Raw genomic sequence first — 20,502 nt, forward strand, 5'->3', positions numbered from 1 at the left:
TGTTTCTGAATCCATTGATTCAAGACAAAGTGATAAGGCAGTCCTCTGAATTTTCACTTTTACTACTTACAAAGTTAAGAAAGCTTCCTTCATCGCTTTCCACTAGTTTGTCTCACCTGAAGAACTCTGCTCATCCACTGGAAGCTGTCCTCCTCTGTGGAGTCCGGCCTCTGCTCCGCAACAATAACTATCCTCTCATCGTGCAGGACATTCACAGAAAAGACGGCTATCCTGCACAAAGACAATGCACACCACAGTTATACAATGTCTAAGACACTTACAAGGGGAACTAAGCTACAAAACAACCTACAGGAACGGTGGAAGCGGTAACCATGCCATATATCAGGGCTGGCCAACCTGTGGCTCTCCAGCTGTTGTAAAACTACAATTCCCACCATGCCCTGCTGTAGACTGGTAGCTGTAAGCAGTCTAGGCATGCTGGGAGTTGTAGTTTTGCAACAGCTGGAGAGCCTCAGGTTGGCCAGCCCTGCCATATATTCTAGTAGTCTACATCATGCAGGCTCGTGTACTAACACTGCAAAGGGAAAGTCTCAGTTATCTATACCCAACATCTTATTAATACCTTCTCTTGGAACTTTGGAAAATGTAAAATAGTCTTAAAGGAGCTGTCCAGGATTTTACAAGCTGAGCTGGATGGACATATGTCTTTTTCAGCCTTACAAACTATATTACAAGTAATGACCTATCCACAGAATAGGCCATCAATATCCGACACCCTGCATCCCGCCGATCAGCTGTTCCGCAGTAGCTCCAGTGCTGGATTTACACAGCGCCGTTCATTGTGCACTGGACAAAGCGGGGTACTGCAGTGCTGCTCCCATTTAAGTGGATAGGAGCAGTTATGCAGTAACTAGCTCCGTCCACTATATAATGGATGGAGCTGTCAAATAGCTGATCGATTGGGATGTGGAGATGTGTCAGATCCCTGCCAATCACACTGTGATGGTCCATCATTTTTATAGGCCATCATTGGACAACCCTGTTACAGGGGTTCTCCAGGAATGATTTAAAATGGCGGCAAGCAACCTGTCCTAGAATGTGAGCAGGGCTAGTTGCCTCCACTTACAGAGCTGCCTAGGGAGGGTGAGATGGTGGGGCTTCACTACACTGGTCTACAAGAGTTGATAATGGTGTGATCCTGCCTATGATATGCCATTAGGGCTGAGCAGCCTAACAGGAAAACTGAGCAACATTTAATATATGCAACTGCCAGAGCATAGTATGTAGTGAGGTCCCCCCTACACTCCGCAGCTCTGCAACCCGTCCTGCTCACATTCTCAAACAGGTTACTGGCGACCATAATAAAATATTCCCGTAAGATGCATTGTACTATGTACTATATTAAGGATGACTATAATCACAATAGTCATTGGTATGATTTATTTCAAGTCATCTTTCTCTATTATGGCAGTCGAGACGGAGCAGGAGAAGTAAAAACCCATTGATCAGGTGTTACTATTATGGGACCATACAAAGTTTTTTGAGAGCCGAAAAGATTGACACCATTTTCTGCTGACCATCGATGCAGTTTGTGACATTATTGAGCGTGAAAGATGTCCACCTATGCAGATATCTGCTGACAAGTTGATCTGCCATGTTGGAGGTGATGTAGAAAATGCAATTATGCCAATCAACATGTCTACATCCCACGAGAAGTCCAGGATAGACCTCATATCACAATGATATTTCCTTTTTTTCCCTCCTAGCCCAGTCAGGCCCCACAATATTTGCCATGGGACACCCATGCAAGGATACTAAGGCAGCGCCATTAAAAGCTGAAATAAAGCTACTTACTTAGTGATTGCTGTAAAATGGCGCATTCACAGTCACTAAGCGGTTAAGCATTACAGAGTCCATTGAAATGAATGAGATCCCTGTGCAATGCACTGCTATGCCTGGTGCAGTAGAACATCCTTTGTGGCAGTTCTCTGCTCTGTCTAATAGGTGAGGGTCCTGATCAGGAGATGTATTCTCTGTTGACAGGACTATTTTTTACGTCACCCTTATTTTTCCCCATAGACATGTATTAGGACGGAGCAAAATGGAATGTCTCTTAAAGGCTTCGGTTTTGCATTCCCTCCAAGAATTCTGTTATATCCCATTATAAAGGAACCTATAATTGGAATTCACTAATGCCAATGCGAAACCGCGCTAGGTGGTCAGTTATAAATTCCTGGATAATATCGCCGTCATATTTTAAAGTTGAGATTTTGAGTTCTTCTGAAACCTGCTATTATTACTGGAGGGAGGGTAGTATTATATATCAGAATGGCTATCCGTATAATACATGGATGGACTGGGTTGGCAAAAATAATAGACGCTGTATGTATGTTAGCGGCTCACCACTTTGGGTCACGGAGGGGAGTCCTCAGAGTTTGACGTCCATACGCCAATTTATGACAAATATACTGGATCCGTGCAAGGACACAGCAGCATCAATCCACATTTCATTGGATTAATATAAATATAATATCTTGTAACCACAAGAGAGCAGAGAAACGGGGGACACATCTGTATGGGAAGATTTCAGACATGGCCGCAGCACGTAGCCTGAACATGACAGACACTGGCCGGGATGAGATTTCTCTGGTAATTATCAGCTGGGTAAAGCCTGCAGCTGTCAACAGCGCTCAGGAAATCTCATCATTTCTCCACCCAGAATCGCAGCAATTCAGTTTATGTCGTGTTTGTGTAATGACCATAAACCGTACACCATGTCATTAACAGGCTGTGAGCCCCCCCCATATACTTAATACACAGGGACAAGGCTGGCCGGAAATCCAAAGCTCAGACAGGTAATTGGAATTATTACATAACCTCGGACAAAGGACAAACCATGCGCATGCCGCAGGGATCTGGCTAGACAGAGAGGTGAGCAGAGAATTAGATGTAGCAGAGCAGAGATTGTGCTCATATTGATGTCATGTCTTCCGATTTTAGACAGAACTGCAGGTGACCCCACGTCATCATTATCAGGATGCAGACAACTCTTTTGCACGTTTTGCAGGCAGAACTTGGTGTGGATTCCATGGGGGAAAAAAAGCTGCCGGGCGACTGCGCAGAAACCACCTCCCATCGTTTTAAATGGAAGGCCACGCTGCCGTCAGGGTTTATTCATCGTGTGGTTGCGGCCATAAACCGTGGCTTCCCACTGAAAACAAGGGGAGGCGGTTTCCGTGGGTCCATCAAGCGGCCTTTTTCGCGCAGAATCTACACCAAATTCTGCCTGCAAAAGAGGTCGTAACAGAGATTATTCTTCAACTGCTTATAGTTTTCAAAATCACTGCTTGCAGTCATTGAATGTGAACCTTCATGTGCAACATATGTATTACACACACATATATGTTATATGCACACATCTTAATAATGAGTGTTATATTTAAAACCAGCGTACCCGTTTGAATTGCAAACTCAGCACTGCTGCATCTAAATCAGTGTGAGAACAGATAACGTAAGGCTAGATATGCCATGAATTTAGGATTGCACTTTTTACAACTTGTGATACATATGTGAGGTTACGTGTAATGCTATATAAAACCACCAATAATTCTAAATCGCAAACTCAGCTCTACTACATTCAGTGTCATCGGCGTCCAGCATTAACAGGCTTCCTTTAAAAAGAAAGGAAAAGATTTTCTCAGGACAAGAGACTATTTTTAGGGAACCCTGCCCCGAAACAAGATCCTGGTTATAATGTTAGGTGTGGCGGACACGGCCCATGTTAAGCTTCTTCTCCTTGGAAGGCAGAATGAACAATTTCCTCCACAAGGTGGTCAGAATTTACAGCGGCTCACATCTGGCAGCTGCTCAGTCTCTTTCTATATCTTTAATGTGGTATATTGCACACTTTCCAGTCATCTGTAGGCTCACACTGAGCCCAGTAATACTCAGTTTTACACATGTACATGCTGTATATAAGAGAGTTATAGCCCAGAAAGCAGAGCTGTAAATGGATCATATGATAGAATGGTGTATGGTGGAATTTACTAAGACAGAGGGTAGACAGCCCTATCCATCTCCCGTTTTCATCTTGCTATGTGTCGCTGCTAATCTTGACCTACTGGGAAAGTTATTAAGACCGACTAAACTGCCAAGATGCTGTAGAGAGTCTTAAAGGGAATCGGTCACCAGCAACTTCCCTATCCAATTGTTTGCATAGACACATAGCTGTGGTTCATCTGATTAAAATGTTCTTTTTATTTTGCTGATTCGAGGCTCTGTTCTCGAGTTATATTTTTTTCCTAATATGCAAATCAGGCCTTTGGTGCAATGAGGGGCATCGCCGTTGCTCTTGATGCACCCAAATTTCTCTCATTTCTGCAGTCAGCCCCTCCCTCACTGCTTTGATTGACAGGGCCAGGCAGTGGCAAATCATAAGGAGTTGCTGGCCACAGAAAGGAGCGAAGCTTGGATGCAACAAGAGCAACGGTGATGCCCTCATTGCACCAAAGGTCTAATTTAAATATTAGGAAAAGGTATCATAATTCGGGATCAACAAAAAAAAACTGAGTTTTAATCCGGTGAACCACAGTTATGCAAACAGTTGGATAGGGAGATGACTGGTGGGATAAAAAGTATGCAAAGTAGCGGCCCTCCAGGAGGATGGAAAACTTTGTAATACCACCTATCAGGGGGAGCTACCTGCAATACATGGCTCTTCAGAGACAGTATTTCCTTCGTCCTGGAGGAGAGCTACTTCGCAGAAGACTGACTAATATAATAAGGTGCCTTCATACGGATTTGCAGCAGATTTCAGCCTTTTTTAATGCAATGCACTGAATTGCGAAAGGTGAAATCTGCGCCAATTATCTGGATCAAAATTCCCATGTAAGACATGCCGATTTTGTGGTGGATATGTCCACAGCTGAAATCTCAGTAAGTCTGAAGGTGCCGTAAGTCAGTAAAATTTCATTTATGGTGGCAAAAATGATAGGGGAGGAATCATATGCTTTGCACTACGTGGCACTAGTTTTGCACTTCAATTAATATCCATAGGAGATGTGTGCCGGAGGCTCTACAGAGGTACACAGCTGCTCCACACCATGGGGCTGTGAGAACTCTGTGTGCGCCATAGAGCGCTCTGCGCGGCACAAGACTACTATGCTACGGGGGAAGAACAGCTCCTGTCCAAACAACTGTGCCTTTTGGCTCGGTACAACTTGCAGGCCCTGCAGAACTGTAATAGACTTCAACCCTAATTTAGTTCCAAAAAAAGTAAAAGATGTTCTGAACATTGGCTCTTGACCAATCTGACCTTCCTCTGCGCTAAAGTCTCTCAAAATGGCTCCTAGCTCTCCTCAAAGCTAAAAAGTTTTTCTTGAAGAACCAGAAGACGATTGAATCTATTGCGGCAATGACAACTCTAATCATTAGAGCCTTAGACATTTCCTAGACTATTTCAGCTTTTATTGGGACATGTTCAGAAATTCATTATCACATTATAGTGAAATCACAGACAATTGGCTCTTGCTATACAGCCGGTGAGGCCATTGATGTCCTCCAAGGCTATATCTTTGAGAGTTTGATGTGAATTCTAAAAAGGCTGTAAGACAAGAATGATGGCGACATGGTTTGCATACAATTGCAGTTTTCTCTAAGGTATTGTGAAAGGCTTGTAAATGGCTTAACTATCAAAAGGGAATTATACCAGCCGCGCCGACTAACCGGAATACAAATTATTTTAAGGTGTGATATCAGACCCCGAAAAACATTTACAAAAGCTTATTTTTCATGAATTGTTCTCTATCTACCCTAATATGATGGGAGGGTAAACTGGAGTAAGGCAAGGTGACTGCAGACATATTGGAGCAAGGGGTGATGGGGTATGAAGCAATGGAGACAGGGACAGGAATCAGTAGTAGATAATAGTGTTGGTAGCTAAATTTTTTCAATTAAAGGGGTTATGCTATGAGTGATGTAAAAAATGAAAATCAGACATTGTTAGAAAGAGATTCTCATGTACGATACACAGTTAGAACCAGCCCTGTACCTCACATGGATCCAGAGATCTCCACATTTATTGCTCAATTTATCCTGCTCATTTCAGGCCTGATACTCGGGGGGCATGTCCTTTCTCGGAATTGGGGGGGGGAGCCCTATCTGCTACAGCTCTTTTCCTGTAACTTCCACATCTTTTAACAGAAGATACGGCTGGTGACAGTTAAAAATTTAAACTGAGCGTGTGCGACCACCTCAGTGAGGTGGACAGAAAATAAGGGCAGGTGGACCTATACAGAAACCTTTTATTGGATAGTTCAGTGGCTATAACATTTTTTTTTTTTTCCAAACAATTTTTATTCAATTTTTTGAATAGCACATCAAGAAGCATATAGATAATTTTGACAAGTACAATTGTCATGAATGCACACAAAAAAAAAAAAGAATACACAAGATATCCATTTAACATATTCAAGTGTAAGTTGCGTTGTGTCGAAATCTGTCCAATCAATGCTGCTGGTGTCAGACTGTGCAGGGATACCCCCCAACTGGAAACCTTTACTGCAAGCTGCTGGCAATTCATTCATAAACTTCTAGTAGAAATAACCAAGGAATGGTTAGAAACAAACAGCCATAAGAAAAGATGTTCCAGATTATTACATGGGAAATGCAAGTAGTTACTAAAACGACATGTCAGGAGAGGTGACAGCTCCTCTTTAAATTGTATCATTTCCACAAACCTTCCTCTGTAGACAAATTTCATTGGTTCCACTGCTAGTGCCGTTGCTACGATGTCATCAGCATTGTGTCTCCGTCCACTCACAACCATCAGGCCGTCCATTTTTCCCACAACAAAGACCAGCCCAGCTGGTCCGATAAATCCAAGAAGGCCAGTCCTTATGAATGGATATTCACTTATTGGTGCTCCTGAGCTGGTCATTGGGAAAACCTAGGAAAACAATAGGTAAGTTAGACTAGAAACTCATGGTTTACCCTGTACAAACAGATATACAATATTGTAGCACATTTTCAAATTCCAGACCAGACCTTTTTGACAGGCAGTTCCGTCGCCAGAACTGCCGGATCCATCAAAACCTATGCAAACTGATGGCATTTGTCAGACGGATCAAGATCCTGATCCGTCTGACATATGCATTGAAATGATGGATCCGTCTCTCCGGTGTCATCCGGAAAAACGGACCCAGCATTTATTTATTTATTTTAGATTTTTTTGCGGTTTGAGCATGAGCAGACCGCAAAAACTGATCCGTTGCTCTCCATTCAGAATGCATTAGGATAAAACTGATCAGTTCTTTTCCAGTATTGAGCCCCTAGGACGGAACTCAGTGCTGGAAAAGAATAACGCTAGTGTGAAAGCACCCTTACCTGATAACATCTGTAGAATTACCAGTTCATAGAATATAATGGAAATCAATGTATCCTATACTCTTAAAATGACAAAAGAAAAAGCTCAAACCAAGCAAAAGGATTCTCCAAATATATTCCGACTGCCTTTGAATCACAAAGCTGTTTGCAAACCACATCCAATAGCTGTCTGCAGAACAATGCCTCTCCCGTCTCCCTTAGACACACACGGTTGTTTCAGCCCAATGTGTAGGTTCATTTAGTAAGAAGAGAGGAGAAAGCTGATCTCAGACACCTCTGGTGGAGGCTTATCTTCTGGGAGAACAGAAGAATCGGGTGAGAATATTCATTTCCCTCAATACTTCTCGCCCTCTGACATCTTTTGTCTGGGGAGAGTCCAGAGCTCCCCCATACACATTAGACCGTCGGTCAAACCCACCGTTCCGTGCAAAGTCCATGTCGCCCCTGACCTAAAGTGGATTTGGAATCTGCAGCATTTCCAATTATGCTGTGCACTTCCACCCCGAACTTCACCTTTGCAACGGATAGGATGAAATCTTGCTGCACATTCATCATAGATTTTTCAACAGCAATTTACATCCCATGTAGATAAACCCTAAGGATAGGCTCACGCGAGGCAGATTGGTTGCAGAAATTTCTCTCACTCTAATTGAGCAAAATTATTCATTTCTCTCTACCAAAATCCTTAGAAATATTTAAAGGGGTCTGTCATCAGGAAATTGGATAGGACCATCTCAGCTGAATATAACGATAGCTTTCACTTAGAGATCCGTTATATCATACTGGAAAAAAAGTTATTTTAATCCATATGCAAATGAGCAGTTAAGTGCACAGAGGGAGGGCCAAGGCAATCAGTGCAATCATGCTCAGGGTAGGACTAGCCCACCAGAAGATCCTCCAGTGGTCTCAGACTTTGGCGCAATAGTGGGCCCCAATGCCCAGGAGAAAAACTCATTTGGAGCTACCTTTGTAGATAATCACTTGCTGCTAGGGTCTACTTTGTTGATTCAAAACCTATTAGACATTATGGATGATATTGGGGTTGGGCCCCAAGAATAATTTCCTCTGGTGGGCCCAAGAAATCCCAGTCCAACACTGCTTGTGCTTCTCCTGCTTCCTCTGCTAGCCTCTCGCACTACTTCATGATTGACAGGGCCAGGTTCCTGCACAGTGTTTCATCTGGTCCTGTCAATCAAGAAGAAGAGGAAGAGCAAGGTTGCACACAGCGGCTTGGATCTGCCCTCACTGCACGTAACTGCTCATTTGCATATGGGGAGATGACAAGTTCCTCACACTGGGAAGTGTAACATAATGTTGGCTCTACAGGGCTGAGGTTTATGGATATCAGAGCCACTAATAAGTAGTGACCACCAGATCACAGGGGTCTCTGCCGAACAACTCCCTGTATCTTGGCTTTCTAGAGCCATATGAGTATTTGAGTGTTACCTAGAAAGCATGGGCGGACTGGCCATAGACCCCACAGGGAAAATAGTGGTAGGCCAAGGTAAAGTGGGCCAGCCAGGTACATAACAATCCTGAAAAGTTCTGCTGGGGCAGTATATTGTGCTGCACTGTGGTATATGGTTATGTTGGGGCAGTATATTGTGCTGCACTGTGGTATATGGTTCTGCTGAGGCAGTATATTGTGCTGCACTGTGGTATTTGGTTCTGCTGAGGCAGTATATTGTGCTGCACTGTGGTATTTGGTTCTGCCGGGGCAGTATATTGTGCTGCACTGTGGTATTTGGTTCTGCCGGGGCAGTATATTGTTCTCCACTGTGGTATTTGGCTCTGCTGGGGCGGTATATTGTGCTGCACTGTGGTATTTGGTTCTGCTGAGGCGGTATATTGTGCTGCACTGTGGTATTTGGTTCTGCTGGGGCGGTATATTGTGCTGCACTGTGGTATTTGGTTCTGCTGGGGCGGTATATTGTGCTGCACTGTGGTATTTGGTTCTGCTGGGGCGGTATATTGTGCTGCACTGTGGTATTTGGTTCTGCTGGGGCAGTATATTGTGCTGCACTGTGGTATTTGGTTCTGCTGGGGCGGTATAATGTGCTGCACTGTGGTATTTGGTTCTGCTGGGGCGGTATATTGTGCTGCACTGTGGTATTTGGTTCTGCTGGGGCGGTATATTGTGCTGCACTGTGGTATTTGGTTATGTTGGGGCAGTATATTGTGCTGAACTGTGGTATTTGGTTCTGCTGGGGCAGTATATTGTGCTGCACTGTGGTATTTGGTTCTGCTGGGGCAGTATATTGTGCTGCACTGTGGTATATGGTTATGTTGGGGCAGTATATTGTGCTGCACTATGGTATATGGTTATGTTGGGGCAGTATATTGTGCCGCACTGTGGTATATGGTTATGTTGGGGCAGTATATTGTGCCGCACTGTGGTATATGGTTATGTTGGGGCAGTATATTGTGCCGCACTATGGTATATGGTTATGTTGGGGCAGTATATTGTGCCGCACTGTGGTATATGGTTATGTTGGGGCAGTATATTGTGCTGCACTGTGGTATATGGTTATGTTGGGGCAGTATATAGTGCTGCACTGTGGTATTTGGATCTGCTGGGGCAGTATATTGTGCTGCACTGTGGTATTTGGTTATGTTGGGGCAGTATATTGTGCTGCACTGTGGTATTTGGTTCTGCTGGGGCAGTATATTGTGCTGCACTGTGGTATATGGTTATGTTGGGGCAGTATATTGTGCTGAGCTGCATAACCAGACCTCTAGGACACATTATTTGGCTCTACTCTATTGTATTTTCTTGTGTTCACGGTATTAGAATTCATATTAGCTTACAGAAAAGCAGTAACATTAAAATACCGCACAGAGTTTACAAATCCTCCCAGGTTTTGCCTTCCAAGTGCGCAGCAAGAACACTCTATTCAATTATTAACATTCACTACAGACAAACGCCTTTAGTGGTGAGCGCTCAGCATGCGGACTGCAGTCTTCTGCCCAGCAGACATGATACGACCTTCATTATTTTACTTACGGGGAGCAGCACAGCATTATTTCCTAAAGCAAAGATATATAAAGGCAGGAATGCTGGAATATGCCTATATATCCAAATGTGATGGAAGCCAAGAAAATGACCTGCAGGAAAATCCTAAGCAGGGCATCTGTACCTATATGTTGCCTAAAGTACACTGCTCAAAGAATGAGTTCTGAAAAGCACGAGGTCAGAGGGCGCAAGGACAGACATTCAGTACCCATTGTGTCCAGTACATGGTGATGTAGAGCTCTTCCCATGGGATATCTCTATGAGCTCTTAAAGCGGTATTCCCTTCTAATGCCTCATTCACACGTCAGTGTTCGGTCAGTGATTTCCATCAGTGATTATGAGCCAAAACCAAAAGCAGATCTAAATCCAGAACTGGTGCAGATCTTTCCCTTATACCTCATGTCTGTGGAGGCTCCAATCCTGGTTTTGGCTCACAATCACTGTCCAAAAGTGAAAGGAGCTCATAGGGCAATAGTTTTTTGGTCAATTGGTTAAAGAAAAAATGATAATTGTGCTCACCTTTTAGTGTTGTGCAAGTATAGGCGCGTATTGAGATATTGGTCGGTGCTGCCGGTATCGTTCGCTCATCACTTGTGGAGTTGCCAGTCCTCCAGAGGAGTGATGGGACACAATAAGGGAGTGTGGAGTAAATGGGGTCCACGGTTTTCAGATCTCAGACTTAAATAAAAGGAGTGTCTTTCAACTACGAAACATGTTGTCACCCATATGTAAATAAAAAAGAATGGTCTCCAACCACTCGAGGTTGTGATATTGCGCCAGGAAGTATCGAAAACAGTGGACCCCATTTACTCCACACTCCCATGTGAATAAGGCTTAAAGCATTCATGGCTGAACTTGGAATATCTGCTGGAGGCAGCAGTCAGAGGTGGTTTGGGTTACAGAAACAGCTGAGCGGGCTGTTCTATACGGTTTTCATCATTCTTTCTTGTGACTTTGTATGCTTTATGATCTTCTAAAATAAGTGTTTCTTGGTCATTTTAAAATGTGGTCCACACTGGAACGCGTGAGTACAAGGACAATCTCTGACATAGTAAAGTACTTGAAGGTCTTGATATTGATGGCCTATCCTTCGGATTGGCGGGGATCCAGTTCCCGACACCCCCACCCCCCATACCAGCTGTTTGAGGAGGCCACAGTGCTCTTGCTGCTGTCTCCTCACAGCTTACCAAGCACAGAGATGTACATTGGATAGCGGCTCTGCTTGGTATTGGAGTTCAACCCTAATGGACTTGAATGGAACTGAGCTGTATCTAGACCATGTGACCGAGGACAGTGATGTCACCGGCCTAAGAAGAGGACACATCGCTCACGGGAGCGCAGTGGTCATTTCAGGCAGCTGATCGGCAGGAGTTGGACCCCCACTAATCAGATATTGATGACTCTTTAATATGAGGATATTAGAAATTACCAAGTGTATGCCGACACCTACCACTCACTTTGTTTAGATAAAAAGCACAGACTGAGTCCTCCCTCATGGGACGAATACTCAAATATTTTTCTCTATTTACTGCATGTGTAGAACAATATACACATTCAGAAGCCGATTTTTTCACTAAAATTTGTTCTAATAAGATTATAGAGGACTTGCCCGGCACTGAATATTCTTGCTCTGCACTCACTGAAAAACAATATCAGCTATTCGTAATGAAAGTCAACAGAGTTTTCAGTCTGAGGGATGATATTCTGTAGAGCGGAGACGGGATGCGTGTGCCATTGTGGTCACTGCCATTTAAACAAACTGCATAAATCAATACTACAAGTGAATATAAAAAGCAGTGCAATATGTCTAGATAAAATACCTTTTTCTTCCTCTAGCAACTCACCCCTTGCCCCACCATAGTGTTCTATAGGCAGCATGTAATCTGATCCTTTAGTGAGGTGACAAGTAGTGTTGAGCAAACTTTTTGTTTTAAGTTCGGCGTCTAAAGTTCGGGTTATCGAAAAATCGCGTTAAGGATTCTGCTACGCGATTCTTCGATAACCCAAACCCGAACTTTAGACGCTGAACTTAAAAGTTCGCTCAACACTAGTGACAACCCGTCTTGTCTCTTCAAAATGTTAGTTTAGGAGCCGGTGGGGGGAGAAGAGGTATTTATAGCTGATAAAATATATTACAACATTTCATATACTGTAGTCACCCGTACTACTGATACATGCAAAGTTTGTTAAAACAACAGTGACCATTTAAGTCATAGACTTTGTTGCTTTGGGATCCTACAGTAACTGTATTATTTCAAGGCCTAGATTAATCCTACTTGATACCAATTTTTTATGTGGTACTCTACAAACGGAGATCTGCGAGAATGTATGCATGTCTTTTTATCTGACCGGAAATACAAAAAGAAATATAAAAAAAATACCAGTGAATTATTACAGTCATTACAGTCTGGCGTTATTACCCATAAGTGCCAAGCTTAAGAAATGTAACCACTCGCGGTCCAAGTGGCAAATTAAATTTTCATATAGCAATTGACATTAAGTGATGTAAAAAATTATAAGCTTTCATTATTAAAAAAATCACACCAAGTACTGAGAACGTCATAAAAAAGACGCTGATATTGAGAGAAATGTTCATAGGAACACAATATCTAATAAATGTCAACTAAATTCCTGGCAGTATGAAATCCATGACTGTAAAAAGTAATGTTAATCCGTTATAATAAAATGCTGCCACTAACCTCAAAGGTGTTCTTGGTCATACCGGACAGACCATAATAGGATGTGCCTGTAGCGAGCGCGCACACACACAGCTCCCCTATTTCATCCGTCCGACATAGCTGTGGAATCCCATCAGGCTTCACCGAGCACATAATAGCTGAAATAAATAAAAACATAAGAGAAGCTTAAATCTATGGTTACATCAAATAAATTTCTCTTTGAAGGAGCATAGGACCTTCCACAGGATAGTTAAGTTTGGACAACCTTTTTAATTCCGGGTGTTGGGGGGGGGGGGGGGGGGTGTAGGTTTCAGGAAAGTTCTCTGTTCAGGCACGAAGGTCCTTTGCACTGCAATCTACAACTTCTCCCCGCTCACGCCAGGTCTAAAAAACTTTGGCATGGGCGGGGAAGGGGACGGAATGGCAGGCTCATCTCATTCATCATTTTCTGCACCTGGTTTAGGCGTAGAAAACTGTCTAAATGTAAGACAGCTAGGAAGCAGTCTTACATTTAGAAGCGGCGGTAGAGGCCAGCGCCACTACATAACTCCGGCGGATACACCGCCAGCTATAGGGGATATTAAGACCGGCGTCTAAAGCGCCAGTCCTAATAAATGACCCCCTTAGTATCTCCCTGCAGGGAAACAGAACACTTACTGCTAAGTCCCGCGCAAACAACGTAATCGATGAACCCAGAAGGGGACACTTTGTGATCAGCTTACTATGAAGGGACCTTTCTAATATGTAGGACTGTCCAAACCAGAAAACCACTTTAACGTTTCTCAAAAAAACAAGAGATACAGCAGGTGCAATCCATAAGGCTATATTAACCCAACAGAGACCAAAAGAGAGCCCGTCTAGCCTCAGTCGGACCAGTATACATTTTTCCTGTAGTACACTGCCTTATTCCATATAAGGATATAGAATAAAGCTATACTTTTTATAATGGGAGTCTATGGACAACATATCACAATTTATGCATATACAGTGGAAAGCATGCAGCCTTCCATCTGAGGCATATGCTGAGACAATCTCATGGTATATACCTCTGATGCGACATGGTTTTCCAGGTGCACAATATTGATGACCTATCCTCAGGATAGGTCATCATTATCTGATCGACAGGGGTCCGACACCCAGCACCCCTACTGATCAGCTGTTTGAGGAAGCAGTGATGCCACTGTCCAGTGGACAACTTACCAAGCATAGCACCATCCGCTGGATAGTGGCTGTGCTAGGTAATACAGCTCAGCCCCATTCACTTGAATAAGACTGAGCTATGCTTAGGCCATTTGACTGATGAATATGAGGTCACTGGCCTAGGAAGAGGCTGCGTCACTTACCAGAGCTCCACAGCCTCTTTAAACAGTTGACCGTCAGGGGTGTCAGGAGCCGGACTCCCACCGGTCCGATATGACCTATCTGCAGGAAATTTCAGATAATCCCTCTAACAAGCAATTGCAATGAGATACAATACACAACACTTGACTAGCTAAGGCTACGTTTACACTTGCGCTTTCCCTTTCCGCTTTTGAGATCAGTCATCATTCATTGTCAAGTGGGACAAAACTGAACTGAATGAAATGGAATGCACCTGAATGCATCCCGTTCCATCTGGTTGCATCCCCATCGCAGACAGAATAACACTGCAAGCAGCGTTTTTCTGTCCGCGATGTGGTGCGGAGCAAAATGGATCCATCATGACTCACAATGTAAGTCAATAGAGACGAATCCGTGTTCTCGGACACAATCGAAAATGGATCCATCCCCCATTGACGGATCCGTCATGGATATTTTAAAGATAATACAATGGGATCTGTTCAGAACGGATGCAGACGGTTGTATTATCATGACAGAAGAGTTTTTGCTGATCCATGACGGATCCAGCAAAAACGCTGGTGTGAAAGTAGCTTAACAAGGCTGTGGCAGTGAAAAGTAGAAGGGGCAGAGAAGCAGAGATCACCCTCTTCACGCCATGATCCATGGGCCATTGACATTAATTTACTAGATATGGAAATGGAATCTGTCCACAGGTTGAAAGATATCAATCAGAATCCGCTAGAGGGCACCTAGATGGCGGAGAAGGGAGAGGCTGTGCTGACGCTGAAATACTCCTATTATTTGTCCAAGCGGTGATGTTCTGAGCTCAGACATGTCTCCCCAATGTATCTGCTGTATTCGCTTCCAGTTATTTCACTTAGCGTGTGTTTACAGAGATAAGTACATCATGCACATGTTTATTTCACTGGACCCCTCATCTGTCCAGAAGCATTACAACCAAATTAGCTAAACAATTCTGTTTCTGTGATTTCAAATCTGCAAAAGGAAAACTAAAGGAGATGTTGTCCTCCCGCTGGCAGCAAATGAGTGCCGAGCGGAGAGCAGCTGCAAGCAATCTTGTGTGAAGGCATCTTTCACATGTTCCACTTTTATTTCGAGACGCTGCCTCAAACAATGCGGTTAGCTCAGCTGTAGATCTGATCCCGTAGGCACGCCCAGCCTCTGGCCTTAGATGACCAGAAGAAAATCATCATCGAAAACTCTGTGTATATATACCTTTTCTATATGTACAGCATGTTCCCAGTACTCAGGAATTCTAGATAACCCATGGAAATATGGCTAAATATGAAAGCATAAGACTACAGGGTATATCATTTACATAAATGTCTGCACAAAAATATTTTATTTTATTTAGTATTCGTTTTACTATTATTTAGGTCATAAAGAAATTTGAAAAAATGAGATATATGTTCTTGAGGAGAAGGAGCCATGGAGAGAACTGCTGCCCCTTCGTTTTGCTGATCAGTGGCAGTGCCAGGGTTGGTGCCCCTACTGATCTTATATTGATGGCCCATTCTAAAGACAACCATCAGTATAATAGACCCAAAACCCAATGTAAAAGGGTTGTCTTGGATTTTACTATCGATGGTCTATCCTCAGGATAGGCCATCAATATTTGATTGACGGGAGTCCAACACCTTGCACCTTAGAAGACCAGATGGTTTGGGGTAGCTCCAGCATCAGAACTACTCTGTCAATTGTCTACTGCAGTGTTCCTCAACTCCAGTCCTTAGGGCCCACCTGCCGGTCATGTTTTTACTGAATTTCCTTAGTATTGAGCAGGTGATATAATTAGTGTCAGTGCATCAAGGCTCACCACAGGTATTCATTTTGTGGGATATTCTCAAATCATGACCGGTAGGTGGGTCCCGAGGACTGGAGTTGAGGAACTCTGCTCTAATGGATGGAACTGGTGACTGCAGTGCTGCTCCCAATCACGTTAATAAGGACAGGGATGTGCAGTTCTGGCACCAGAGATATCTGAATCAACTGATCAGTGGGTGTATGGGGTGTCGGGCCCCCACCGATCAGCTATTGAAACTCTACCCTGAGGATACACAACTAATAGTAAGATCCTGTACAACCTCTTTAAAGGGGTTGTCTCCCAAAAAATATTCTTCATTTTTAAAAACAGCACCTGGTTCTGACTTCTTTTTGTAATTGCATGTAATTAAAAATGTTGTATAGCCACTGAGCTAGTCAATTTTTTATTCAAAGTTTAATTTATTTTTTCAGTAAACATATAAAACCTATACATATGTGGCATCATTGTAATCCACCACAATTGGCATTTTATTCCCGCTTCCCACTACATTGTATGCCACATTACATTGTGGCATTAGAAAGTACAACCTGTCCTGCAAAAAACAAGCCCTAATATGGATATGTGAAGGGAAAAATAAAAAAAAGTCATGGCTCCAGGAAGACAGGGAAGAAAAATGAATTGCAAGGTGGTCATAACCAAGGAAATGAGCAGTGTATAATGTGACGGAAAAAGGAGTCTAGTCAGCAAAGGAGACAATATGCAAAATCACAATAAATTAGTAAGCACCTTGTATTAACTTTATTTACATGATAAATGACATTTGCTGAAGTAAGACAACCCCTTTAATATCAACTGCTGTTTACTATACATTTTTTTCCCATTTTAACACATATTAAGGGCTCTTTCACACTTGCGTTGTCCGAATCCGTCGTGTACTTCATTTGCCGGAAGTGCCCGCCGGATCCGTAACCCCACAAGTGAACTGAAAGCATTTGAAGACGGATCAGTCTTCAAAATGCGTTCAGTGTTACTATGGCAGCCAGGACGCTATTAAAGTCCTGGTTGCCATAGTAGTAGTGGGGAGCGGGGGAGCAGTATACTTACCGCCTGTGCGGCTCCCGGGGCGCTCCAGAATGACGTCAGAGCGCCCCATGCGCATGGATGACGTGCCAAGCGATCACGTCATCCATGCGCGTGATCACTCTGAAGCGCCCCCGGAGCCGCACGGACGGTAAGTATACTGCTCCCCACTACACTTTACCATGGCAAACAGGACTTTAGCGTCCTGGCAGCCATGGTAACCATTCAGAAAAAGCTAAACGTCGGATCCAGTAATGCGCCGAAACGACTTTTAGCTTAAGGCCGGACCCGGATTAATGCCTTTAAATGGGCATTAATTCCGGATCCGGTCTTGCGGCAAGTGTTCAGGATTTTTGGCCGGAGCAAAAAGCGCAGCATGCTGCGGTATTTTCTCCGGCCCGGAACTGAAGACATCCTGATGCATCCTGAACGGATTTCTCTCCATTCAGAATGCATTGGGATAATCCTGATCAGGATTTTTCCGGCATAGAGCCCAGACGACGGAACTCTATGCCAGAAAAGAAATACGCAAGTGTGAAAGAGCCCTTCGTCAGCCATGTTCCATATAGTATTCTATGGGGCAGTACTGTACCCTCTGTATGCCAATATTGCAGCCCAAGGGCTTAAATTCATTAAAGGGGTTATTCAATATCAATATACTTACCTGGGTCCCCGCACCGCCACTGCTGCTTCTCCCTGTGCACGGATGAAAACATCCAGTGTCAGGGGGAGCAGCCAAGTCACCAATTGTAGATCACACCATATTTGCCTAACAATTTGCAACTTTTTGACCTTTTCAACACCTTTTAGTGTAGCTTACTCCAAAAACTAGCATTAAGTTATACCTTGAAGGGGTTCTCGGGGAATTAAGAAAATGAAAATACTTAAATATTATTTTATTATAAATATATTCCCAAATACCTTTAATTAGTTATAATGGCTCATTTTGTCTAGGAAGCAACCATTAGGAGAAATGAAATGGCTGCCGTCCTATTAGTACACACAAAACCTGTCCTAATCACACAGCAGAACAAGTTACTTCAGGACACTGAGCTAAAGAGTTGCCTCAGCCTCCTCTCTCTGATTGTCAGAGATTATGATCCTGAATACAGCTGATAAGATCTTTAGCTGAATCTCTGTGGGAATGGAGTTCATGGAGAGACATGAAGTACAGAGAGGTCGGACAGGACAGAATGTGGTAATGGAGACTGCATACAAGTGCTGCTGCTCATTAGTCGCATCCCTACGTCCTCTCTGTCTCCTCATTAACTCCACTCCTACAGAGGGTCAGCTGACTATCTTTTCAGCTGTATTCAGGCTCATAATCCCTGCCAAGTAGGAGAGGAGACTGAGGCAGCTCTTTAGCTCAGTGTTGTGAACTAACTTGTCCTGCTGTGTGATTAGGACTGGTTTTGTGTGAACTAATTATATATATATATATATATACACACACACACACACATATATATACACATATACATACACACATATACACACACACTGAACAGAAATATAAACGCAACACTTTCAGTTTTGCTCCCATTTTGCATGAGCCGAACTCAAAGATCTAAAACATTTTCTACATACACAAAAGACACATTATTCTCAAATATTGTTCACAAATCTGTCTAAATCTGTGTAAGTGAGCGCTTCTCCTTTGCCGAGATAATCCATCCCACATCACAGGTGTGACATATCAAGGTGCTGATTACACAGTTTTGGCGGCTCGGATGCGGACCCATTCACTTCAATGGGGCCTCAAAAGATGCGGACAGCACTCTGTGTGCTGTCCGCATCCGTTGCTCCGTTCCGTGGCCCTGCAAAAAAAAAAAAATAACATGTCGTATTCTTGTCCGTTTTGCGGACAAGAATAGGCATTTCTACAATGTTCTTTGCGGATTTGCGGACCACAAAAAAACTGAACTGTCGTGTGCATGAGGCCTTATCTTGGAGAATTTTTGAGATACAGTTTCAGAAACACTGCTCCATAGGATCTGTTTAGGGGAACATCATATGGACATTGATGGACATTCTACTAATGTGTACTCACCACCAGGCATCACTGTCCCGACATCTTGCACGGTGAGAACAGACAGCTTTTCTTCTGAGTCCACCCTGATGACTCCGTGGGTGAGTCCTTGCATTGATAACACCCCTCTTCCTGGAGGCTGGTTGCTGTCATCAGTCGGCCTGTGATAAATATACACAAGCAAGAAGAATGGATAAAGAATACTTTCTAGAGCAGTTCTCATTCTATATTTTACGTGCTTTATTAGACTCTTGTACACTACCATGGAGACACCTAGGCTGGTATAGGAGATGTATACAGAAAATAGTAGAAGATTTTTCAATCAGGAGTTTTTTTGATGCATTCCAACAATAAAAATATACTTGGTTGCATAGGGGAACTTCATGTTACACAGCAGGGCAAGACTATAAGGAAGAAGTAAGAGTCAATTGCCCAGGAGCCTCCAACTATGTGGGGAGAATTTATAATCCCCCGCACAAGTGCCACTTTTTTCCTGAAAAGGATGATGACGGGAGGTAGGGGGGCGCGCAGATTATTTATATTTTTTTATGCCAATTTTCAGTCTAGGCCAGGGGTCGGAAACCTGTGGCACATGTGCCAGAGCTGGCACGCAGACCCTATTCTGCTGGCACGCCAGATTACGGCAAGACTTTTAAATCTTGTTGCCATTTGTTGGATGTCTCGCCGCCGCACTGTATCACTTTAAGATCTTCAGACGCGTTATGCACGCCGTGTCTGCTAGGCCGCCCCTCACACTTCCCACCCCGGACTCCACAGAGGAGCGATAGTGGAACTCTGCTACGCTACTGGCTGGCCTCTACTGTACCTCCCCGCTGCGCGTCTCCTCCTCCTCAGGACTGCTATAATCAAAAGGTATACAGAGAGTTTGTGTGTGACCAGATTGGGGGTGAGAAAATGATGGGGAAACCAGCATGTGACCAGATTGGGACTGGGGGCAGGAAGGGAAGACAAGCATGTGGCCGTATTCGGGAGGGGGGGGGGGGGGTGAGCTTGGGAGATGGGGCATCGAGCATATTGGGGGTGGGGGGAAGTTGGTGAGTCTGAACATTATAGCTGGGGGGATAGGAGAGGCTCGTTATAAAGGGAAACCAGCTTTCTGACTACTTTGGGGGAAGGAGTGATGAGCCTGAAAATTATTTCTGGGAGGGGGGAATGGGGAAGAAGTTATATGACTACTTTGGGGGGGGGGGGGGGGGGGGGGGGGATGGTGTAGGAATGTGATCAGTCTGTG

General features: G+C 43.8%; 1 protein-coding gene across 6 annotated transcripts in view; it reads right to left on the reverse strand.

The window, feature by feature from the left end:
* The window catches only part of DIP2C (disco interacting protein 2 homolog C), a 420,623-nt gene that overhangs the window by 82,674 nt on the left and 317,447 nt on the right, over nucleotides 1-20,502 (reverse strand). For all 6 annotated transcript variants that reach the window (XM_044292962.1, XM_044292959.1, XM_044292961.1 and 3 more), the window contains 4 exons: nucleotides 19,272-19,411; nucleotides 13,057-13,193; nucleotides 6,699-6,907; nucleotides 117-231 (listed from right to left, as the gene is read on the reverse strand). In XM_044292962.1, coding sequence (XP_044148897.1) covers nucleotides 117-231; nucleotides 6,699-6,907; nucleotides 13,057-13,193; nucleotides 19,272-19,411 — 601 coding nt within the window. The remainder of the gene's footprint in view (nucleotides 1-116; nucleotides 232-6,698; nucleotides 6,908-13,056; nucleotides 13,194-19,271; nucleotides 19,412-20,502) is intronic.

This window comes from Bufo gargarizans, chromosome 5, assembly GCF_014858855.1.
Source record: "Bufo gargarizans isolate SCDJY-AF-19 chromosome 5, ASM1485885v1, whole genome shotgun sequence".
NCBI classification, from domain to species: domain Eukaryota; kingdom Metazoa; phylum Chordata; class Amphibia; order Anura; family Bufonidae; genus Bufo; species Bufo gargarizans.